General features: G+C 39.8%; 1 protein-coding gene across 1 annotated transcript in view; it reads right to left on the bottom strand.

Annotated features, from left to right (window-relative positions):
* Positions 1-758: 758 nt before the first annotated feature.
* LOC117295539 (small conductance calcium-activated potassium channel protein 2-like) overlaps positions 759-26,074 on the bottom strand; it is a 59,834-nt gene continuing 34,518 nt past the window's right edge. Inside the window, exons 5-8 of the mRNA XM_033778237.1 lie at positions 25,925-26,052; positions 14,075-14,144; positions 6,922-6,993; positions 759-1,888 (exon numbers count right to left, since the gene is read on the bottom strand). Of these exons, the coding sequence (XP_033634128.1) occupies positions 1,349-1,888; positions 6,922-6,993; positions 14,075-14,144; positions 25,925-26,052 (810 nt within the window). The 3' untranslated portion in view covers positions 759-1,348. The remainder of the gene's footprint in view (positions 1,889-6,921; positions 6,994-14,074; positions 14,145-25,924; positions 26,053-26,074) is intronic.

Raw genomic sequence — 26,074 nt, 5'->3', positions numbered from 1 at the left:
CTAATGGCCGGGTGTATTTTTTTCTGTAAGTGTGCAATAAAAGTATAGAAACACATTTTAGGGCTCCGTTACAATGCAAGGGGACGGGACACTGAAACTGATCATCACATCACATGATACGCAAGGCAATTAACAATGCATGAGCGCTGCAGTGATGAAGAAAGTGATATATATTCATATTTAAAATATAAATATTTATAATGACAACACCAGGATTTTGCCCACAGTCTGACAATAGACCCGACTGCAGAATGCTATAAGGAGTGACACAACCGGCACTGTTATGGTTTTTACTGTGTTTATCTTCAAAGAATGTGCAAGATTGAAAAGACATGCGTGTTGTTGGATCGACCCGGCCGGTGTCATATACAATTGTGTCCGCCATGCACTACTGTCCGCTCCGGACACTTTTGCATATGCAATCGTGTCCAGGGCTATGCAAAAACCGTCCAATGGACATGTACATGACTGTGAGCGTGCATGCACTGAACCTACGTCCGTGCAGCATGAATATTCACGTATTTTATGATTGCAGCGAATACCCAACGGCCAAACTCTTCCCATTCATGACATGCACTTAGCTGGAAAAAATGGCGAACTAAACGAGTTCCGTTGACAAATGGCGTTTAACCTACTGCAAGGACGGTTTTGCACGGGGGCGGACACAACTGCATATGCAAATGTGTCCGGGCGGACACAACTGCACTATGCAGCAGCGTCCGGGCGGACACGATTGCACATGCAAAACCGTCCGGCGAACATTATTGCATATTCAATAATGTTTTCCGCATAGTATTGCATAGAGGACATAATTGCATGCGACACCGGACGAGTTATGGTGTTGAACCACCCAGTGCATCTATATGGCTGTATGCAAACCCAACGGCACGCATGTTTTGACTCGTTCATTGACACTCAATCACTATGATTCCAGTCAGTGTTAATATTTTTGGGATTAAAATATTATGGAATTTTTGTCAAGGTACCGCAACTGCACTCCAAGAAGAAAAAGGAGAGAGTAAAACTCCAATTAACAAGATATGATCAAGCAACAACAATGTTACGTAACAAGGCTGTTGCAAATTTCCGTTAACACGAAAGTTTTTCAAAGAAGTTGTTAATGTCAACATTATTAGCAAAACAATACCGATTGCGAAACTATTTTTGAGCGAGTGATATTGAGTGTCCATTGTATTCATTATTAATGCCATAGGTTTACATGTACAGTTGGTACCTGCATGGACTTAACATTTCTAATGTCAGATGCAAGAACTTCCTATTACCGAGTCGAGATTGATGACCAATTTTCAAGATGCATGGGTTATGGGTTTAATAATGATGGGAGTTATTATTGTACATTCAGGATCCGGCTGTTGCTGACGTCAGGACTACTGTACGCACGTGACCTCTCCACGTCAATTTCCTCTCGCCTTGACGCTGGCGTTTCCTCGAACGAGGCCGACGTTCCTTGGGCGGGAAACGAACGCAATCTTAGACTCTTGGGTGGCTCCGCTGCCGCAGTTGTATCCTGTGTAACTTCAACGAATGGGTTTCCTGAACTGTGTAGCAACGGAGGACTGTCTTCAATAGTCCTTTGCAATTGCAAATGCTGCCTCCGCTGTTGTTGCTGTTGCTGTTGTTGCTGCTGTTGCTGCTGCTGCTGCTGTTGCTGCTGCTGATGCTGTTGTTGCTGCATCAGCAGATATTGTTGTTGTGACTGCTTCATTTGCTGTTGGGCAGACTCAAGGAATGAGTTCAAAACCTGTGGCAGATTGTCCAAAGTGGTCTGCAATTGTTCCATCTTTTGTTCCAGAGTCGACACCCGGTCGTCTATGCCCGTCCTGGTTGCATGCATATCGGAAATCATTTCAAACATGATATTTTGTGTCTGTAGAGGGAAATAAAACAACCAGGATGGTTAATACATCAATCTTTTTCACAATCTCGCAGCGGAACTGGAAAATATAATCGCCACTTCACAGAGCAATGGCAAGTGTAATACATAGCGTCTCATACTCAACAGCTACTGTTGCAAGATGTGTTTGTTAAGCCTGCCTGTTGTGTACAGTACCCAAAACAACTCGGAGGTTCTGGTTTATTTGCTCCGTTCAGACATACAGCAGGTTATTTTCATTTACTTGTTAGCTTGGCAAAATAAAAATAACAACAGTGGCAGATCCACAAAGTAAAATATATGAAACAAACAACAAACGTATACACAAACCGATACCCTGAAATAAACAAAACGACGTTAGAAACATGACAAGACCCATGGTGGTGACGGAATTCATTGATCCACCACAGCGCAATTTTTTTGTTGCATTGCCCAAACTACAGGTTGCTTGACCCTTTGTTTGACTGCGTAAAAACGTGTACCCAATTCTGGGTAAGGCTGACAAGAAAACAGATTCTGCATCAGCTTGGCATGATATTTCTGGGTTATGTTTACAAACATTCTGGGTCAATACGATCCAGAAACGGGTCAGTCCCCACCGGACCCGGATCCGGTTAAATTTTGACCCGGATCCGGTTCAATTGTGACCGGATGTTTTCAGAGTGTATGAGTAATGAACGTGAGGTCCACACTTTCTTGACACTTTCTTGACATGAATGGACAAATCCAAAGGCTCAGATCTTGTAAGGGTGAATTTGTTATAAATTTATTTTGTTAAATATTTGTTATGGGGAGGGTAGTTCTGTAGGCGCAGTAATTTAAGAGCATAACATAATTGAAACACTTCATAAAGTAGACTTTAACTTTAACAAGAGAAAACTGTATAAAGGAGAGACAAGCTCTTAGTGCTTTCCGTACAATTTCGCTCAAGTGACTATGGCGAGAACACTTAACCTGTATTTAACTTCCGGATAGAGCACCACAATTAGTGCCAAGATCGCGAAGAATATGAATGAATATCTCAGGTGGTGAAATATGTTGAATAAGTGCGTCCCGTCCCTAGGTCGAAGAGGTGACTGAAAGCACTAAGAGTACATCTCAAGAATAACACACTAAAACATTGCAGCTAAACAATGCACTTAAAAGTCTACGTCAACTAAAACTGAATAAAAAGTTGAAAAGGCACAGATAGACCGGACTGAATTGTGCGACCTGGGAAAAACCCCACCCATTGTACAGACATTTATCACGCTGTGGCGTCCATCTTTGTGCTGTCACCTGATCATGATGATATTGGGTGTGTTCGTTTAGCTTCTCTGGGTCGAACCCGGTCCGCTCCGGTACGTTCAAATAGCTTTGGCGGGGCTCACCTGGGTCAGCCCCGAGTGCCGTGCTTGTGGAGTGGTTTGGGGGTGACCTGGGTTCGCTCGTCCCCAGCGCCTTGCTTTAACCAAAAGCGCTGGGCTGGGCAAATGTATCATGCACGTACGTTGGTTTAATAATGCGCAATCCCATCATGCATCACACTCACACTGCGCCATATTTATATGGATTGCATACATGACGTACTTCCTGAACAATAATCCGTGCACGCGATAAGCCCATCCCAGCAGTCCATGGGTGATAGACTGGCCGCTGGGGCCGAGCGAATGACCTGGGGTGCATGCCGTCACCACGAGAGGGCGAGTGTGATCGTTCGATAAGCTCTTGCCAGGGGCTCACCCGAGTGAGCCCTGCGGGGTCGACCCAGGGAAGCTTATCGAACGCACCAAATGATTTCTTTAAAGGGGTCAGCATATTTTGTGTGAACACCACTCCAAAGTTGTAGGCAACAACAATCCTGTCAAAAAGACAAATTTAACAACTCTTTCATAGAGCATTGTATCTTTCTTTTCAGTTTGACTATTTGTGTTTTCATGATCTACTTTTTTTTGTATCTGGATAGAAGCAGACAGTGACCAGCAGGGAAAGCTACAGCTGTGAAGCAACACAGTAAATCCAAGTTCAAAATTGAAGCGCAGCCTTCCCTTTCACCACGTGGCTTTGCGTGTGAGTATTATTCAAAATGGCCGAAGCATGATAACAGTCTTGTGCATACATATGATGACTGGATCCAAAGACATGAAAATAATTCTTACTCTTGTTCAGCTCGGTTAAACAAAAAATGAACATGTTGGGCACAAAATAGAGTCCGGCCATCACCATAAAATCATAAAATCCAATAACTTAATCAAACATAACGCACTGGAGCATCAGCTAATCTGCGACCCATTGATATCAGAGGAGGAAAGGGTGCTAACCAATTAAAAATGTAGGTTAAAATTGTTGGTTTAAATGTGCAAGAGAGTATGAATATTTTAGCAAAAATATTGTGCCATGCAAAATGAACTGATTGCAAATTGCATGCATGAAGTAACAACATAAACAAAGCATGCTCACAAACGGGTAAATGTACGAGTAGACTTATAAGAAGACATGGCGTATGACAGAACAAAACACAACAATATTTCAATTATAAAACGCGGCTAGAAATTTTACTTACAAATTATAAATAAACGAATAACTAAATGTAGATCAAACTGACGAATTAAAATCATTTTTATGCAAAGTTTTTAGAAATCATTAGCGTGCCATGCAGGCAAAAGGAATTTGGACCTACAATTTTGGGTTAGTAAAGAACAAAAAAACAAACAAATCCACCCAAAATTAAAGCGATATACGGAAAACAGAATGGAAAATTCTAAAATGGTGCTAGGAAAAACTTTGTGGATTTTGTTTGTTCTTCAAACGAGCTTTAAGATTTGACTGCAAGGAAACTTTGTATTCTTGGTATTGCTTTATTCTTAAAGACACTGGACAATATTGGTAATTGTCAAAGACCAGTCTTCTCAGTTGGTGTATCTCAACATATGCATAAAATAACAAACCTGTGAAAATTTGCGCTCAATCGGTCATCGAAGTTGCGAGATAATAATGAAAGAAAAACACCCATGTCACACGGAGTTGTGTGCTTTTAGTTGCTTGATTTCGAGACCTCAATCTCTAAACCTGAGGTCTCGAAATCAAATTTGTGGAAAATAACTTCTTTCTCGAAAAGTACTCCACTTCAGAGGGAGTCATTTCTCACAATGTTTTATGCTATCAACCTTTCCCCATTACTCGTTTCCAAGTAAAGTTTTATGCTAATAATTGTTTCGAGTAATTACCAATAGTGTCCACTGTATTTAAATGGAACCGTTCGACAAGTTTTTATGCTAACAAGTATTTTGAGTTATTACCAATAGTATCCAGAGCCTTTAAAAGTGATGTGATTACCAAAAGTATACCTTTCCTTTAAATGCAGTGGACACTATTGGTAACTACTCAAAATAATTGTTTGCATAACAATTTACTTGGTAACAAGCAAGGTTGTTGATAGTATAAAACATTGTGAGAAATGGCTGCCTTTGAAGTAACGTAGTTTTCGAGAAAGAAGTAATTTTCCACGAAAAAGATTTCGAGACCTCAGAATAAGGCATCAGAAAGCAAACAACTTCGTGTGACAAGGGTGTTTTTTCCTTCCATTATTATCTCGCAACTTCGACGACCAATTGAGCTCAAGTTTTGTGCATAATTATGTTGAGTAACACCAAGTGAGAATACTGGTCTTTGACAGTTACTAATAATGTCCTATGCCTTTAAGGCATGTTTCGTATCAAAAGGAAACTACCACAATTGTGGCTAGTTTTTTTTTTAAATACATTTCATATAGTGACAATGAAAAGATTCTCAAGCCGTCTGCGCTAATCAGAAGTTCATTATTTCAGGCCCTCGTTCAGAGTGAACGATTCAGAATGAACGATTCAGAATGAACTTTATTCAAAGAAGTCCGTCAATTTATTGTTCAAAATGATTTAAGTTCAAGTGAGTCAAATCCTACTTAGCAACCACTAACAGTGACGCCAGTATGATGTTAGCACGCATGAAATCACTATTGAGCATTTGCAGTGACCGTGACGAGTACTGACATCACGATGACGTCAATACATACTGAGAATTGGAGCTGTGCAAACAGCAATTATCTTGAAAGCTTCGCAAAGATACCTCAATGAATACCTGATTGGAGGCTCACTGATTACAATATCTTCACAGTTGCTATTCTAATATAGTTTCATTTGAACAGTTGCAAACTGATTCATAAATTTATTCAACAATCAACGATGGTCGGTAAGTTGTTGAGCAATCAAATTCTTATTTTAGAACGTTTCACCTAAGAGTGAGAAGAAAAAAAGTCCAACCCCAAACTTTTTTTTGAAATACAATTTATACAATCAATGGAGAGCTGTTGATAGTATAAACCATTGTGAGAAACGGCTCCCTCTGAAGTAACGTAGTAAACACCTTTATAAAAAGGGTGAAAACAAACAAGTATTATAATACGTTGCAAAATCCACGGGAACTTTTATCGGGGGAAAAAAAATTCTTGCATAACCTAAATGAACCCACCATTGACATCCACTATTTCATTTTAAAACAATTTCAGCTCATTTTAGAGACTAGTATTATTCTGTAGCCAGAAGTTGACGTAGGACTTCAACTAGTGATTCTGGAAATAAGCGATGCTTAGTCTTCTATATCAGCCTTAAATTATGTAGTTTGTATAGGTATCAACACCTTGTGTTGAGCGACGCAGTGCTAGAAAACAATTATAAAAATAACAAACGGTAATTTGACAATACGAATAACAGCAGAAACTTGACTCCTCGTAACACACACGTCATGCACAAAGCATGCTTCCACTACTGAAGACACGGCGACATAATGTGTATGCAATATAGCCTGACTCATGCTGTTGAGACGTCATAGTGTAGACTGGTGCGCGGATGTGAACTGAAGCAAAAGCAAAAGCAACGAACGAACTAAAGTTCTCAACGAAACTTTGTGCATTGATATCGCTTGTCATTGCAGAGAGATACTGCATACACATTAAGGCCTTGTTGTCCAAAATGCTGAGGGAGTGAAAGGGTTTACTATACGTGAATACCTACATGTATGTACAACACCGCAGGTTTGGATGTGTACATGGCCATTTCTGCTCGGGAAGCGCGTACAAGTAATGGCTGCAGAGAGGGCAAGGGGCGTGATGAGACAAAAGTTGAGAAAGATCGTCTATCATAATGCACATTGGGTTACAGAGAAAGAGAAGCAGTGATGGAGGGGGGATACGGCGGACTAATTATTCATACCCAGAATTTGTTTTTCTTTTCATTTTCAATTCACACTGATACACACTTAGGCGTGGAAAAAAAAGATGTGAGTGTGTTTCCCAGAGCGTTTAAGAGTTTAAAAGTGTGTGGGTGCAAGACCACCTGGAGCCTCACGCCAGAGAGCAACATCGGGGTCAAAGGTCATCCTGTTATGACCGAGAAAAAAATGACGGTGATATGGGAGGTTGCTTCCAATTTGCTTTTGTTTTGTTTTATGAAGTTACTTGATTATTCCCTGGTTTTGTTTAATCGTTTTGTTTGATTCTTCACAGTGCTACTCATGCAAATGGGGGGTGTATAATGTGTGTATGTGCTGACATGCAGTGATCACGATGGACAGGGGTATAATGTGTGTATGTGCTGACATGCAGTGATCACGATGGACAGGGTTTTACCCAACTTTCTTGACCGATAATGAAACATGCAATTCGGATCCCACATAACGAGACAACGCATGAACGGCGATGGAATGAGCTTTGAGGTTTTTTTTTTTTTTCAAATAAAAAATAATTATCTGTTCACGAGTGATGGGGGTAAGGTGCAAATTGACAGAACTTTCCAATCACCGAGGAAGAAAAGAGGGGGTATGCCAGAAAGGAAAAAAAGCTTGATTTGAAAGCATTTTGTCAGACTAACGATCTTTTATGTGGACATTTTTTAGATCCTTTTTGGCAGTGTTTGTTTGCTTCTCAGCATTTTTCAACCAAATGCCTGAACCGGTTGAATAGCTTTTTGTTTGTGTTAAATTACACTGTCCCGTTTAGCGTACAGGCAATGCATGCAGGGCGAAGAAAGGGCTGACTCGGGAATGAATTTTAAGTGGCAAAAAATTTGAAGGATAGATTTTTGTTTTTGCAAGGAATTGGACCTGATGGTGCTCCCTCAACGTCCCAGAGCTCGAAGTGGCCATTTACAACATCCAACACCAAATAAAAACCGAAACCCAAACGCCAGATACACAAACACAAAAACTATACACCTTTATGAATAATAGAAATAAAGGAAAACAAAAAATCCCCACACCGTCTCAGAATGAGTGAAATGGTTCCCATCACCATACACCACACATCTTTATGGCTATGATGTCACTGGTCCCCGTGTGTGACGTCAAAGCCACATACACGGATCCAATATCAATATAATTATGCAGGGCTGAAACCATAAATCTCTTTTCAAGTGTGAGGGATTTTCTGGTTGAAGTGCTACTGGGCATTATGATTGGTCGGTTGGTGACAGTCACATGTAAAGAAGCCAAACCATTATACTATACACCATACTCATATATGGATCATATGATACGTCAGAAGCCGTTCTGATTAATTGGGTAAATCTATCAAAATAACACACTTAGATTAAATATCACAAGTGGGACAAAAATAGCTGCCACCATTTCCCTTCCATCCAACACGGTGCCATGATACAGGCATCTGTCAAACAGGACAAAATCAAGCATGAAACTAGATCAGCAAAGAGCCGTCTGGACACACAAAAACACACACTCCTCAACGGTGCCTGAGTAATTACTGGCCAAGAAATTGGACACTGGTCTAAACAAATCCACCATCTTTTAATATCCCCAACAGCAAATAAATGTATCATGGGTGCTTTCAGGCTGCTCTCAGGCCGGCGTAGAGGCACACGCATCGGTGCCGTGTTCCACGGCCGCGAGTGTTTGTCTGAAGTGGAGAAACGCTGTGTTTTTTTTTTTACCCACGGCTTCCTTGTTGAAGACCTGATTATGCTATGACAACTCTAACTTTTGACAGATCTACAAAGACGAATAGATACGTGATACCAGTAAGCGTGCCAATTCTTTAAAAACTCATAAAAAGTACAGTTACACTTGCCAAACATGTCTATATAGATTGCGTTTTGTAACTACTCTGAAACCCACACGTCTACGGTTTTAGTAGCAATGCCAGCATTGGTCACGCCATGCACCATGGACTAAAATAGACACAAGCTCGACACAATAATACCAAAGGCAATCCAAACAACCAATGAGATTCAAAAGCGACGAGAAAATGCGATGAAACGCGAGACATGAGTAAAAAATACCCCGATTCTCCTTTATCACACACATTGAGAATCCAGGCACAAACAACTTGTCGATTCCAGACAACTTTATCGACCTCTAAGCTAGGTCGATGGCGATGAGTTTAAGGAGTGAGTTCACATAGAGCTTGAGGACGTCTACCTGAGATCAAATAGCAACCGAATCTGAGTACTATCTAAAACCTTAGCTTATTCTCTACTGTAAACCCTTTTCGTGGCCCAACCACATTGTGTGTTCTTCTGGGCCAAATTTCATAGAGCTGCTTTAGGCACAATAAGTAGCTGAGCACAACAAAGGTGTGCTTAACAGAATAAGGTTACCAGCCAAAATATACCATGTCACATGTACAATTAGTGACTGGTTTCCTGCTCACTTCTGCTTAGCAGGATATTATTAAGCAACATTTCTTTGCTTAAGCAGTTCTATGAAACTGGACTTAGGTCAATGAAACCAAACTGAGGCTGTGAGGTAAACGCAGTCTGTCCACTTGCTGGCACAGTAAGAACAAGCATTACCGACTTATGGTGCAGACAGGCCACACGACAAAGACATTGGCTACTGGATTTTTGATAATTGTTCCAGCCGGAAACATATTATCTGGAAAATGAGTACTCATATAAACTTGACACTAGGCCTGCAGGCTGAAACTAATACGTTCTTGCTGACTAATAACCTTGTAAATTGTCTCTAAATGCACTGGGCAATATTGGAAACTACTCAAAATAATTGTTAGCAAAAAGTTTACAAAAGCAAAAAATTTACAGGCAATGAACAGTATTAGCGTTTTGAGAAACGGCTCCCGAGATAATCTCTCACTAAAATAATAAGATACTTCACATAAAGCCTTTTTTATGCATCTGAAAGCACAAAAAGTAGTGCAACATGGGCGTCTTTTCTTTCATATTTCTCCTGCTAATTCAATGACAAATTGAGTCATAATTTTCACAGGTTTGTTATTCTATGCATATGTTGCGATACACCAAGTGAGAACACTGACCTTTGACAATGACCAAACGTGTCCAGTGTCTTTAAAGCGTGCCTTACAAAAACGGGACTTTAAAAGAAAAACATCTTCCAGACGGGCAGAGGTTATGCACCCGACATTAAGATGTACAAGGAGTGCGTGTTTGGACTACCCGAGTATATCTCAAGTGGGAGGAGACACCGAGAGAGATGCCATGAATCGCCCGGGTGCGGGGGTTCGGTTTCCCTGGTCTGCTAGCTAGAGTATTCTCGTCTCATCCAACGGTCATCTACGGGTTCCGAATATACTCATACGATCGGAGTAAGTGTGGATTATCTCCGCTATGTGAGTGGTACTTAAACTCCTCATATCTGGTCATGTTATTCTATGGCAGTGTCTGGGGGTAGAAAATGCATGTGTTTTCACACCCTTTCTTTTTATTCGTCAATCTGCAAAGGCCAACGCCATTTTGACCCTACTCGCATCCAGTAATGCGGGTTGACTAATCATCTTCAATTGCTTTGTATATTTGTAGGTTACTACATCTTTGTAGGTTTATCTTTGTTTTCTGCCTTTTGTAACCTTTTTTTCTCTTATTTTTCTGGTGCTTTTTAAACTTGTGCGAGCAATGTATTTTCTTATTTTTTATAGAGAGTAATACAGTTTCTTATGTCTTAGGTCTCAAAATATTAAAATCGGATTTATTTGAATAGACTCGGGAATAGGGAGTGAGAATTAGGTCATTTGGTTTGTATAAGGGAAGGCATACCTTCGGTTTTCTATCTACCATTCATTTGATTATCAATCCTATACAGAAAAGTACATAATGCAATTTAAAGGTGGTCGCGTTTTGAGATATCGCCACAAATCCCAGAGTGGTTACGTCCACGCAGGAAGAAACAATCTGCGAAACGTATCTGACTGAAACGTTTCTCAGATTAATTTTTGGGGACAACACCTGAATAATGCTTTTCATTACCACAATACTCCAAAGTAAAATGATTCTCAAAATGCTTGGCTATCGGCAGCTGTTGTTTTTCTAACCATGTAAATTTATATTGTTGCAATTTCAAGAGTGCTTTGAAAACGAATATCTTTCCTTTAAACGTGTAAAAGTTGTCAGTACGGATGACATTGTCAGAAAACCCCTCTTGACGAATTAAGTTTTGAAGATTTTAAACGAGCTGCTGTATGCTGTATCTATACACGTCAACAAAACCAATTCGGTTGGCGACATTATATTTCTGCTGACATTTCGGCAGTAATTTGAACATTCCAAATAGTTTCAATTCAACAACTAAAAAGTGCGTTTGAATGGATAAACCATCATTAGCCAAGACTAGACCTAGACAACCTTTATAGACACTGGGCACCTTTGGTAGTTGTCAGATACAACTCTTCTCACGTGGTGTATCTTAACATATGCATAAAATAACAAACCAGTGAAAATTTGAACTCAATTGGTCGTCGAATTTGCGAGATAATAATGAAAGAAAAAACACCCTTGTCACACGAAGTTGTGTGCTTTCAGAAGCTTGAATTTCGGGACCTCAAAATCTAATTCTGAGGTCTCAAATTCAAATTCGTGGAAAATAACTTCTTTCTCGAAAACAACGTCACTTCATCAGAGAGAGCCATTTCTCACAATGTTTTATACAATCAACAGCTCTCCCCCACTACTTGTTACCAAGTAAGGTTTTATGCAAATAAATATTTTGAGTAGTTACCAATAGTGTCCACTGCCTTTAAATCCATGTATAAAACGAACCAACCAGAGACAAAAAACCTACATGAGACTTCATCATCAACAATAATCCAAAACGACACGGAAAACCTTTTTTCGAAGGAAACAAAATGTCAATGTGGCGGAAGCGACAAACCAAGGAATTCTGTCCGAACTCTTCAAACCAAACGATTCAACCTTGGCATCAGGCAGACTTCTTTAATGTCAGCCTCATTGCCAAAGAACCTACAAACCGTGGAAAACAAACACCCACGCAACAAGTTGGGTTCTCTCAAGCAATTGGTACCCCCCCCCCCCCCTCCCCAACTCGCATGTCCGAGAACATAAAAAGTATTCTGTTTAGACCCTGGATGAATCGATTGGTGATCCGACGGCTATTTTGCTTAGAAAATACACCATGTTCTTCGCATAATTAATTTGTTCAGTCATTTTAAAACACAATCGTGTACTGTACCCACCAGAATGAGTCATTTGAGTGGGAATAGCACTCCATCTGTCAACCAGTCACTTAAATCATACAAATTTGAAAAAAAAAAACTCTTTTGGGTTTATTTCTCCCGATCAACACAACCTGTTATGACGAGTTTATCTACAATGATCTCTTGACTAGTATTGGAGTAAGACATCAAACAGTCGTTTACTTCCCATACTGGGTGGGTGAAATGGGCTTGAAGGAACACGTTGCCTTGGAACGGTCGGGTTGGTCTTTGAACGGCGTTTGTAACCGTTTGTTACAAAATGCATATGGTTAGAAAGATGTTTTTAAAGCAAAATACAATGATACACACAAATGTGTCTCGAAATTGCTTGGTTTTCCTCTATTTTGCGAACTAACACTGTCGGCCATTTGTGGGAGTGACTCCCATACATGGCCGACCGTGTTAATCGGCGAGGCAAACCACGCAATTTCAAGTGATACTTGTGTGAATCATTTTATTCTACTTTTTAAATATCTTTCTAATCATTATGCATTTTATAACAAACGGTTACAAAACGCTTTTCAAAGACCAACTCGTCCAATCCAAGGCATCGTGTTCCTTTAAACATCCAGGGGGGCTAGTCAGATAATGTGTTTGCATTTTGTGCGCTAACGAGGCCAAGCCCAGCTGTTGAATGCTGCTGGGGGCCCACGCACTGGGTGTTTGCACATTTCTTTCAAGTTCATCCCATATCAATAATATATTACGGTTTTTTGATCTGGCCTTTCTGTATGCGGGGGAGACTTTCAAAGAAAGTGTGTGCATTACTAGTCAGAATAAAATGTACGCACTGGTTGCAATATTTTATTGTAGTATAGAATTTCCACTCTCAACAACTTTCCTGAATGTTCCAAGGATTTCTTTTTTGAATAAATTGAGAGAAAACAAAATTCCCCATTGAAAAGCACAACGACAGTGCTAATTTTGGTTGTACAGAAAAAAATATCACCCTAGTTGATACAGAATGCCCTGTCCAGTCCAAAATCATTTTAATCGCCAGTGCTTTTCGGCAATTTATGTCCCGGCCAATTATCGTTCACTCTTCACTCATGGGTTAAGGAACGTCGGCGGCGTATTTTCTTAACTTATGGAGGCAGAGCGACCCTGACCTACTCCAAGGTAACGATTAATGGAACAACATGAAAAGCCAACCAATACAAATACATTCGAGGTCTCCTGTGAGGTACATAAAGACAAAACAGAACTCCTCAAGCGAAGCACAGTAAAGGGTAACAGCGCCCTCTGTTGACAATTCCATCTCTCTATGAATCCGGCCTCATGCCGTTCGATTAGAGAACATGATATGCTTCTGGCGAAACCCCCGGGGAAAATTACCCGGACCCTTGATGCAAACTGGCCTTAATGGATACCGAAATCTACCCGCATCCACGGTGTCGTATTTTATCTACAACTTGTGGGATTTTGGTCGACACTTCATCGTAATAGCAATGAGGTAGACATATAATTACAAACATTCAATTCCAACGGCTTCCACCACACTGTTTATGATGGCTTTCCCAAATGTTCCTGTCCAGCATGCATTTGCATAATGTCCTCATAGTTCAGAGTCTTATTATCATGTTCAGATGAATAGTTATTATATGCAAATTACACATGTTCAGTCAAAGATAGAGAAACAAGGAGCACCAATGCATTACGAGCAACATGAACAGAATTGTACACACTCTCACCTTAGCCATATCGACGACCGTGCTGGCCTCGTCCGCTAACTTTCTTTGATCTAATTTTGTTTTTCTCAGCCTGCGAAAATGAGGGGGAAAATGAAAAATGAAACAAAACAAGTTTAATCAATTGTGACATATGAAAGATATTTCTCCTACAGTGGTTAGGCCAAATGCATGGAGGAACGCAGAGATTGAGCAAACCCATTTATATTTCGTTGGCTCTTGGTTTATCAAGTGTAAAAAACAGTCTTCGTGTGTGTGTATGTAGAAGACGAAATAAGAAGGAACAAAATCACACCCACACACACAACCGTATGTGTCCTGTTAGTGGGGGTCCTACTATGTATGTTCTTTTACTCCATCTTCTAAGGAATTATCTGATGGAATCCATGTTAAACAAATAATTCCCTTGCGGGTTACATTGTCCCATTATGGATTCTGTGAAAAATACCCTACATAGATACCTCTAAGCTCAGACAAAATAGTAAAACACAATAATTCCCTTGTGGGGTCTATTGCTCAAATGTGTCAGACGAGGTGTCTTACAAAGTGTATTTCAGACACAATGGTGTGATCAATCATTGTGACACGTACTTTCTATATAAGCAAAGTAGTCTCTCTTTCTCAAATAACAAAGTTGGAATATCTTTTGCTGAATGGAGGTTTTCGAGAGTGCACTGGGCACCATAAGTGAATATATTGCAGATTGCAACGAGGGAAGGGAGGATTTGAAACGCCGTCACGTCTACTCCAACCTCTGGGCACATTTCAGAATAACTCATGAATTAACAGCATTATACTCAATGTCTCCACTAGAATAGGAACTCCCACATTCTCAAAAATACACCCTTGTGGAGCGTTCTTTTGTTCTTTCCTTTGTCCATACACTTAACAGTTTCCTTTAGACTTTGTAAACAAATTTCCTCGTGGAGCACCCAAGTCTTCAATATTCCCCTATAGATGGGGTCCTTTTGTTTCCCCTTTTTGGTTTGTCATTGGTCCTCATAAGGTACAAACAAAACAAATTGGCGCACAAGATCCTAAAGCATAAGACCCAGCGGCAGCAGCAGCAGCACAACAACAAGAAAACCCAGCGGCATTGTCTTGGGTACACACACTTTCAAGAATCGCCTGATTCACCCGAATACAGACCACTTTATTTGTGGAAATTAACCAGGCACATGAATCAAACAACTTATCACGGGACCGAACGAAGAGAGAGATGACAGCAGCAAAGCGACATAATTTCCCTGAAGATCACATGTCATTGTGAAGACACAGTTTCTGGTTTTATTATTAGAATCAATCAGCGTCAAGACTTTGTGATTGATTCGACGTCCCGCGTGGAAGATGAGAACAAAGGGACTGTTTCTTTTTCGAGAGTAAACATGGACCATCCAGTCACTGAACTCAGATTGGTTGGTGTTTTGCTTTACACCACGTGTCATTGAGCCTTCGTTAACATTCAGAGACAAATGTATTGCAGTTTTGTGTCTCCTTCTGGACACTGATTAATTATAAAGACACTGGACACCTTTGGTAATTGTCAAAGACCAGTCTTCCCACTTGGTGTATCTCAACATATGCATACAATTACAAACCTGTGAGAATTTAAACTCATTTGTGCTAGAAGTTGCAAGATAATAATGACAGAAAAACGCACTGTTTCGCACAATACTATCAACAGCTCTCCATTACTCGCTGCCAAGTATGGGTTATGCTGACAGTTTCTTTGAGTAATTACCAATAGTGTCCAGTGCTTGTAACTAGGAATAATAAGAATATACTACAATAAAGAATACGAGCAGAGTATACACTTCGAGACCATTAATCGGCTCTTTTATGAGCCAATACTTCCTAGAATGAGATTTAATACAGGGTTGTACCTATTCGTTTACTATTATTTATAGCTTATTCTTACAAATTAACTTTGTAAAAACGGAAGTAGGACAAAAATGAGGCCTCGATTTGAATTCACGAAGGAGAATCTAAAATAACAGGAAGTCGACACACGTTCCAAGAAGCCTAAGGAATATTACAGAATTGGTTCTGTTAACAAAACAGTTGCTGACAGTGTGGATACTTTATGTAACCCACCAAGTTTATGAACACACAAACCTGTAGAAGTTTTATACCAATCGGCCATCATGGTCACGAGAAAATAGTGAACAACCGAATACACATTTTGCATGACATCGATAAACAACACAAAATGGTAAACCTGCGGGTACAACCATGTATTAATAAATATCTGTTGAGTGAGTGCTCGCTCTAAAAAGAGCCTGGTTGGTCTCGTCGTTTCGAACAGTACCAAATCTACCATAGAAACGCACAGAAATACCATTGATTAAACAAGATATCAAAACACAAAGAAATAATTTACAAATATATTAATTTTGGTTTTACCCATATACACGAATGCGTATTAGCATGGGTAAAACCAAAGTTAATATTCTTTATCCCTGAAGCAAATTTCCATCTATTAAACTAAATATATATTTATAAAAAGAACAAAGCAGAAGAAGAGAAAGAAGAAAAAAAAAACAGGGAAATTTAATTCAAATTTTGCTGTGAAGCCTTTGCTCTGTTATTCGTATGAATTATGCCTCGAAGGTCGCACAGTCTAAACTGGTTGTTTTCATCAATGTAGGTTTGTGCACTGATTACAATTGTGACGGTGCTATCATCAGGAACACGCGCAATTATTATATCACACGCATCCTTTCATCAGTTGCCATGGCGACGAAGGTTTTCTAATGTTTCCTTCTCATTTACTTTTGGATGATGTGGTTTGTCATTGGGGTTGGTTATTCCACGATAGGTACAATTATTTTCAGAGTATTCTATTCGCACACACTCCTATGATAAGATCACAAATCAACATACTATTAGGACCGGTCCTATTACACATATAAATGGTGTTGCTCTAGTATTCGGTTTTTATCGTGTAAAGCAAGTATCTACATTGTTTTTGAAACAACCTTCCAAAATACTGTGGATTTCAACCTTCTTTTTTTACCTTCCCAGCGAGGGACATGTTGCAACGTCACTTTGGTACGTTGTTAGCCTATGCTAACCATCTCTTTCCATGAGTTGGGAGGGTTTGTACTGTATACTTTGACGACCCTTTTTGATTTAAGTGTGGGATGTCCAGGTATGTTGTCTGGGTTAATTTAAGAGTATTTCTTTGCTTAATTAATAAGTTCAGTTAAATAATTTGGTTTCATCAACCATAACAATTTATTGACTGATTAAGTAAACACAAAGGATGTGGGCAGAGTATTGTCCTTCCCCCTCCTGACCAAACCACTGACCCGTGTAAAACGACACACCTCTATGATGTGTAGTATGGTCCAGCTTAGGATACCATGACATTATGAGCTGACCAGTGCGTTTGGTGTGGTTAAGACAATGGACATATTAAGACAATGGCAGCATGTGCTGATATCGGCCCTCATTGCGGACGGAGATATTAAGAAAAAAATTATTTTAAATACATATATATTTTTTTGATTCACCCAAATTAGACACTACTAAGGGGTGATAGGTCGCATTATAATTCAAACAGCTTGTGGTTTTAGGAATTGTTTTTATACACAGCGACATATACCATTACTTCAATACCAGTTCTGCGGAAGCTAAACAATATACTATTATATAAAGCTTTTTCGTTTCCCCCTGTGCAGCTACATCACTTTGTACGTTTGAAGATTTGTGTTCTGTTCTCAATAAAACCAAAGCACTTCTTCAGGCCTATGGCAAACCAAAGTTCAACCTGTTATAAAAATGATAATTAATATGTCACTGAATGATCAATGCGAGTTGCCCCACAATCTGACATACCGATACTCAATGGCAATTTATTCACATCCAACGATAAACACCAAAACAACACCTTCATAATGGCTGTATAAAAATGCAGTATTAACAGCTTCTTAGAAAACTAGAAAGCTGAGTGCGCGAGTCAATCGATAGAATTAATGTCCCCTTCAGTAAAAGTAACCGAGCCTCAGCTGCCCAGAGTAGACAAAATGTAGCTGACTGTGCATAACATCCAAGGGGCATCATTGGCCTCTGACCTCTCCTTGAAGGCACTGGTTCCATGGTACGTGAACCAAGAAACGGTGCCGAGCGTGTCCCGATATAACCGTCTACCTTCCCCCAAAGGGACTAAACCGCGCTGTCCCAGCAAGCCGGAAAAACCCGTCGCCGGGAACTTTTTCTGCATTCCGTGGCCCCCTCTCAAAAAGGCATAATGTGACACGAGCACGAACAATTAGTTCGGCCTGAAGGCCAGTTATTATTGTCATCCATTATTTGCAGCTGATGTTCGTAATAATTTTTCGCGCGGCAACAGAAGGAGAGAAGGGGTGAGAGGAAGAAGAAAGAAAATACAACAAAATCCTGGGGCTGTTTATGGATGGACGATGCTTAAAGTTTGGGGATATCGAAGTACGAGCGTAAAATGTCCCTACATAAGCGATATAAACTAATCAATAACAGGACATCAACAAAATGTCAGTTCTAATTGCTTCGAATAAATTAATAATTCATTTTTAGTCCAATTTGGTGGACACTTTACTAGAGTTACAGATGTGGTGCAAACTGGGGTGTTAAAATTGACACCATTGGTGTTTGCAAATATAAAGACCATAACATTTAATTGAACACTACAGGGTGTTAAAGTAATAGCAATGTAAATATGTGGACATTGTCTTTTGTGTCGTTCAAAAAGTACCCAATCCCTTAAATACGCGATAAGTTATCCAAGATGGCGTCAAGAGTGAAGAGAGCCCATGCCCACTGTTGTTTGATAATGCACGGACATGCGCAGTGTATCGATCCCGTCTTGTTTGTTTTCAAATCACGTCTACTCACTCATTTAGTGTTCAGCAATGCTGAGTATTTACATGCCCGACACCGTGAAATCTCGAGTATTCTCGTGAGCCGTAACTCGTAGCTGTATGCCAGGCACGAACTGCATGAACCCATTTTTCAGAAGTGAAGACTTGCATCTTCAAAGAATATTATAATGATGAATCTACAAGTGGAGACAAATAGACTGGCTTCCTGTATTACATGGTCGCCAGGTCTCTGTGACGGAAATGGTGTAAACACGCGTTCATCATGCACAAAATAGTTACCGGCCTGACGTTTCGAACCTATAGCAGAGTCTTTCTCGAAGGTTAACGAAAAAGAGAAATGAAACAAATCGTTTATCATGTTAGGTATAGGGCCAATGTATATAGCAACGCATGTGTCACACACACTTATATATGCATTACTATTATTTCTTCAATTCATCGCATTACAAATCGAATGCTACTACTAGTACTTAAGCTGGCATTTACAAAGCACCTTTTCCAGAGGTTCCAAGGCGCTATGATGTGTCCCGTACAGATAAAAGTCAATTATGGCCAAAACTACTGTCGACATAACAAGTGGGTCTACAGCATTTTCTTGAATGAAAGTGAGTTTGCTTTTCAGGAAGTGAATTCCACAGTGCCGGGCCCGCACTGGGGAAGGCTCGGTCTCCTGCTTTAGTGTTCGCCTGATGTCTGAATCAAGCAAAGTTGTTCCAGAGCCAAGGTAGATAACATTATTGGTGTATTTTGTTAATTGTTTCGTTAAATTGTGGAACACCGGCAATGCACGGGGCTGCCATAAGGCTCGTGAGTCTACATAAGATGATAGGAGATTGATGGCTGTGCATTTAACTGTGAAGATAAATTTCTTTTAACTGGCAGTCATTAATATTGTGCGAGCGTGCATGCACTCCAGCGTGTCAACTACAGTTTTCTTTTACACCCCCGTGGCGTTTAAACACGGGCTCCATCGTAACGAAGCGGTACATGCCGCAAGAACCCGGCATAGGAGATAAGAGTTGTCAGACGGAGAAGATGAATAATGAGTGGCCATCAAATATGGCGGACACAACAACCATGGCATCTAGTGTTCCTATCATCAAAACGCAGCTCAGTAGAGACACGCGATACGTGTAGGCTCCAGGGCATGACAATATGCATGGCAGGCGCATACAGGTGATGCTGGTCCCTCGACGGCTGGCGTTGAAGGACCAGGGAAAGCTACAGGTCATCTAAGAGACAAGAACTACATGAATACTGTTGTTCCGGTTTTTTCCTTTTCCTTTACTTCTTCTTTGCATGGATCTTGAAAGGTCAAGGAACGGGCACCCTTCCGATTTGCACTTATCGATTGGCCCTTGGAGTGACGTCACAACAACCACTTAATGCGTTTCAACAGCCTTCAAATATTGGTTTGAAGTTGTTCTTGATGTAGGTCCTCAGTTTTAAGAGGAGATATGGAATAAGACGATTGAGAATAACATGTATATTGGCAAAAGCAGAAGATAAGACGAAGTGAATTTGTTCAGAAAACTTGCTTAAGGCAGAACTACATATCTCCCCGGGCCCTTCTCGTCGTTTCAGTTTACATTTTGATCAATGTATGTGCGGCTGTGTAAACGATGGAGGACACCAAACACGTAGTTGACACTGAGGTCTCCTTAACCCAAATAGTGGCGACATTAATGACACTTAATGTCTTTATCACCACATTCTTTTTTAAAGGAACACTATACACCCAATGTCGCAAATCTTGCTAGAAAATAAATCCTATGACATCCAATTTGAAATGAGTACCATTTAAAGCGTGATGGGCACTAAACACTGGTTAGGGTAAGAGTAAAAATGCAAATGTTCACAGATTTGCACACAACCCACATGGTATAAAGTGTCAAAGTTTTTGATAAAGCACTGGTATAAAACTCAATGTTGAAAACAGTCACTATTATTTACTGTTTGTCCACTTTTTTCGTGACTCCTATAACCGAATTGTTATGCTAAAAACTTTCCTCCAAGCTCGTGCAAACAAAATGCAAAACTGTTTTCAATATCAACCAGTGAGCTTTCCACACAGTTTCACAACCTCGTATACAAAACGACCAACAAAAAGACGAGCATTGGCAACGTGCGCGTAAAGGCAGTCGAACCCGCAGGTTGTAATTAACCGTCCGATCCCATACCCAACGTACTACCCTAAGCCATGGTTATTTTGTTTTCATCCAATGGCATTTTCTATGAAAGAGTTGTACGTGTGTTTCTCCTTGTGGTATGAATTCTGTTCTGATCGATTGGCATTGGATGAGCCTTGGCACACAGTCAGGAAGATCTGTCGCTGCGAGCATCTTCAGGCAGCCCACCATGGATTGACCACTACTTTGTCGAGTGACAATAATGCATTACGCGTTACGGGTTATGGCACAAATTGATATCCTTGTTTAATTTCCTCGTCAATGTGGACTTGACATGTTTTAAGGATGTACCTTTTTGGAGTAAATTTATACGCCATTTTGAAACATGGTGGACACAATGCTATATGACACCATTAGGTTTGGATTTGTTACATTAATCTGTTTGCACCCAAACCAAAAAGTGCACTCTGTACACCATACTTCAAAAAGGTTAACACTTACGAGGCAGGTTTTAGAGAACATTTACTAATAATAACTTTAATAAAAACAAAAAAAGTGTTTTCTGCCTTTAACTTTTTAAAAGTTAAAGGAAGAAAACACGTGTTCAACCTACATCATGAATAACAACTTTTTTTATTTTATTTTACAAATGTCAATCCGTGCCAAAATAAAAACTCTCAAATCAGTCCTATAGGGAGGAAGTTTTAAAGACAGTAGACACTAATGGTATTTTTCAAAGACCAGTCTTCTCACTTGCTGTATCTCATCATATGCATGAAATAATAAACCTGTGGAAATTTGAGCTCAATCAGTCACCGAAGTTGCGAGATAATAATGTGAAAGAAAAAAACACCCTTGTCACACGAAGTTGTGTGCTTTCTGATGCTTGATTTCGATACCTCAAATTCTAAACCTGAGGTCACGAAATCAAATTCGTGGAAAATTACTTCTTTCTCGAAAACTAAGTTACTTCAGAGGGAGCCACTTTCGACTTTTCTGTGGCAGCAATGTAAAAGGAACATGTGACAAACCCGCGGACATCTTGAGCTTTGGCTAATAATAGCTATCAAAAATGACGAATAATCTACATTTTCTGAATTTCATATTACCATCCGTTAGGTTATGACATGTTTATTTGCCTGTTTATTTCTAAAGAATCGATTATTTGGAGCTAGGAAGAGAAAAGAGGAAACGTGTCAGAAATAAAAATTTGCTTTTAATAGATTCCGAAAATGAAAAATAATCTGCATTTTCTGAATTTCATCTTACCATCCGTTATGTCATGACATGTTTATTTGCCTGTTTATTTCTAAAGAATCGATTACTTGAAACTAGGAAGAAAAAATTTCAGAAAATTCCGAGAATAAACTTTAGCCCGGATACAAATTCTTCTTACGCGCTTTATTTGTTTTCACAAAAAAAGATTGACCTGATGTTTAAAATAGGACTAGATAATTAGTTTCTAGGTTATTTCAAGTCATTTTGGACATTCGAAAAAAAAGTAAACAAAACGACCTTTGGTTTTGTGTTAAACTCACTGTGGTTTGTGACGTTATAAATCACGTGATTTTTATGTTACTGCTAATTGGATATCTGTCTTATTCTGTCGGCATCAATCTGTTATTGCAAGAAAGTTAAACAAAATCTTATGGTGGGCGTCCTGTAGCCCTACGTGAACTACGTCGACTGAAGCCACGATAGAAGATACGTGGACCAAGACTGATCAATCTAAAATGTTGACGCTGTTATTCGCAAGGATTTCTTGATCAAAGTAATAGCTACACGTCTGATCTCTCTCCTTATAGCTTGCACTTAACACAGCGGCATTCGTCAGTCATTGACGTAAAAAGACTTATTGTTAGTTAAAGTCAGCGTACATATATACCTTTAAAGGCACTGGATACGTTCGGTAATTGTCAACGACCAGTATTCTCACTTGGTTTATCTCAACTTAATGCGTAACATAAAAAAACTGCGAAAATTTGGGCCCAAGTAGTCTTCGAATTTGCAAGCGAATAATGAAAGAAACACACCCTTGTTGAATTACTTTGTGTGATTTCAGAGGCATAATAAAAGGCTTCAGCTGAAGTCTTTAATTACTTAAGTGAGAAATCACCTCTTTCTCAAAAACTACGCTACTTCAGAGGGAAACGTTTCTAACAATATGTTATACTATCACAGCTCTCCATTGCTCAGTACCAAGTTTTTATGCCTAGCAATTGTTTTGAGTAATTAACAAGAGTGTTAAGACCTTTAAGACTAATCCCATATATTATAACCTGCCGCCTTCCTAAGTTCAAGTAAACAAATTTGTAGATGGTATTTGAACCTTCCCAACACGTTTGGCCCAGCTTTTCATAAAGACAAATTGTCATCTCGAGTTGTACTTTGGCATTTATAAGACTTGTTATGGCGCCTCCTTGTGATAGATCGAGATGCATAGGCGCTCCACCAACAACGGAACCACCACAAATTTCACTTTGACCAATATTAATAAACATTATCGTGAGAGTTCGTGTACTTTACGCGCTTAAGACGAAACAAGAACGTCGCTGGGGGAGGGGATGGGGGGGGGGGGGTAAGCGTGTTGCGACCCCTCACAGAGGGCCTACTTGGTTTTTAAATCTACTTTGACGGCAGAGAAAACAACCGCGGAAACATCGCGGTAGGACAGATCGATCGGGCTGAATAGCATGAATGATCAAAGAACATTTCCACATCACATCATGAGTTGTAAGACATGATTCTCACAATGCAAGAAAATGAGCTCTAGAGAGAGAGAGAATGTTCGGGGAAACCCTAGTGGACTACGTGCTGTAGTGACGGAATCATGGCTCGCTAGTGCGGTAATGTACGCGTGTTTTTAATCAATAAAACCAATCATTTTCGCTAATCGAATGTCCTTTAGGAGCTAAAACAAATGTCACAGTGGTTTTTCCTCACACACAAGGCTGAGAGACGAGAGCTAATCCCTCAAGCATTCCCTTAGCATAAATCTAAAGTTGGTTCGGGACAGGTCTCCAGCTGAATTATTTAGGTTGATTAATTAGAAAGCATGTATGGAGAGAAAACAAAATCGTGTGTAAAGGCCAATGCAAAGTCCGGCCGATCACGAAAGCGAAGGTCAACGGCATCAATTCTGTACAACCTGAGTTGAATTCTGACTATAAAAAACAACAACACCCAAAACACATAAGTAAACAAATAAATAAACATGTAAATAAATAACCAAAGAAAAAAAAGATCTCGTCTGCGGTATTAACGTGTAACTTTCTGGCCAGGTAGAAACATCTTAATGATTTTGTATAGTATTTTGTATTTTATTTTGAACTGAGATTATACAAAGAGGAAATCAGTTGGTCAGAGGAAAAGTCGCATGCCTGTGTCTTAAGCACGATTCCTTCATTCTACATTCGTCATGTAAGTACGGTTCAGTGATAATACAAATAACATTCACGTGTCTCGAAACAAATTTAATGTAACGACAGCTCATAAACATGACTGAAACAGAATGGGATCATTATTTTTCTCACACTTCTCACATCAGGGCCATGATAATGTGGACGAGCATGACATCACATCGTGTCTGCGGCTGACGAATGACATGAGGCAGTGGCTCACACGTAGCTGTGCGGACGGAATACCATATGCCATTGATGAAGGAGATATCACGGCTGACCTACACTTATGAAATAGAGCGAGGAGCCCCGAACGAGCTGTGTTCAGTTAGGGAGAATAGACGAGAAAGTGTAGATTCGTGTAGAGAATGTACAACAACCGAAAGCGAGTACATTGTAGGAGCGAATCTACACTTAAGAGTTTAATTCTCTGACTTGAACTATTTCCCCAAACTTTATGCTTTGTCAAAAGAAGTTGGTCACATTTATAACTATTTTGCAAAGCATTTTACAGTAAGTTGAAAAGACAGTCATTTTCCAGTTGAACTACCAGTTAGTTTGTTACGAATCTACAGTTAAATTTAGATGCGTAAAAATAATGTACACTTCCATCAAAAGAGTGACGTCACAGAAATAGTTTATCGATTGAGGTATAATCTCAAATGTTCACCAAACTTTGTACGTATCATATCTAGCTTGGATCTTGTTAGAAGGTCGCGATGTCGAAGCCTCAAATCGGATGGATCTCCATTTGAAAGGAGGGATTATGCTATAATATCCGCATGCACCAGTCTCGTCCAGGTGTTCGGCTGAATATTATTTAAAAAAGATTCCCGTTATTACTGTGACGTGAATGGCGTGCAGGGGCACGTCACTGGAGCGGACTTGAAATAGATATTCGATCGTGTCCATCACCGCACCGAGACACCTGGTAAGAACCCGGTGACGTCAGAGCGAATTCTGGCGAGATTTCACCAAGGTCACACGTGGACCCTGCAAGATGACCAATAACTCATTTACCTTTAAGTTCTGAGCTTGGAAAGATCGTGGGTAAAATTATGAATGTTGTGAAAATTTCTGACTCTACAGCTGCTGCATCGTGTCCCTAGATTATTTGGACTGCCATGAAACAAGGACCTCAGAATTAAATAATATAGATTTTTTTCTGGTTCTGCTGAGTATCACTGCGTATCGGTCAGTGTATAGTTGGTCGATTGTGGAGAGAGTGAATAACTCTATTGAATAAGTGTTTTTTAATAAATACTTTATGACAACCAAGCATGTGGGCTTCGTGGACGTCTCAAGAAGAATTAGGAATCAAAGTCAAAATGCAGCTGCTACTGCTGCAAATACAGTTAAAATACACAAAAGCCGATCCCTATGAATTCGAATGAATGCTAAGAGGGAATTAATAGCAATGATATTATATGGACAAAAATTAATACTGAACAAAAAAAAACTTACTTATGGATTGCGCTGAGAAACTTCCGTTGGTGTTTTCGTATTCGCCTGGAACTGACGTTTTTTACCAGTTTGGTGTATTTGTAGATAAGCCACGTCTCGCGAAGAACATTTGCAGCTGCACTCTTTAACTGTAATTGTAAAAAACAAGGT

The sequence above is a fragment of the Asterias rubens genome, chromosome 10 (assembly GCF_902459465.1).
Source record: "Asterias rubens chromosome 10, eAstRub1.3, whole genome shotgun sequence".
Taxonomy (NCBI): domain Eukaryota; kingdom Metazoa; phylum Echinodermata; class Asteroidea; order Forcipulatida; family Asteriidae; genus Asterias; species Asterias rubens.
The sequence above is the reverse complement of the archived record's forward strand: the minus strand, read 5'-3'. Positions and strand labels throughout refer to the sequence as shown.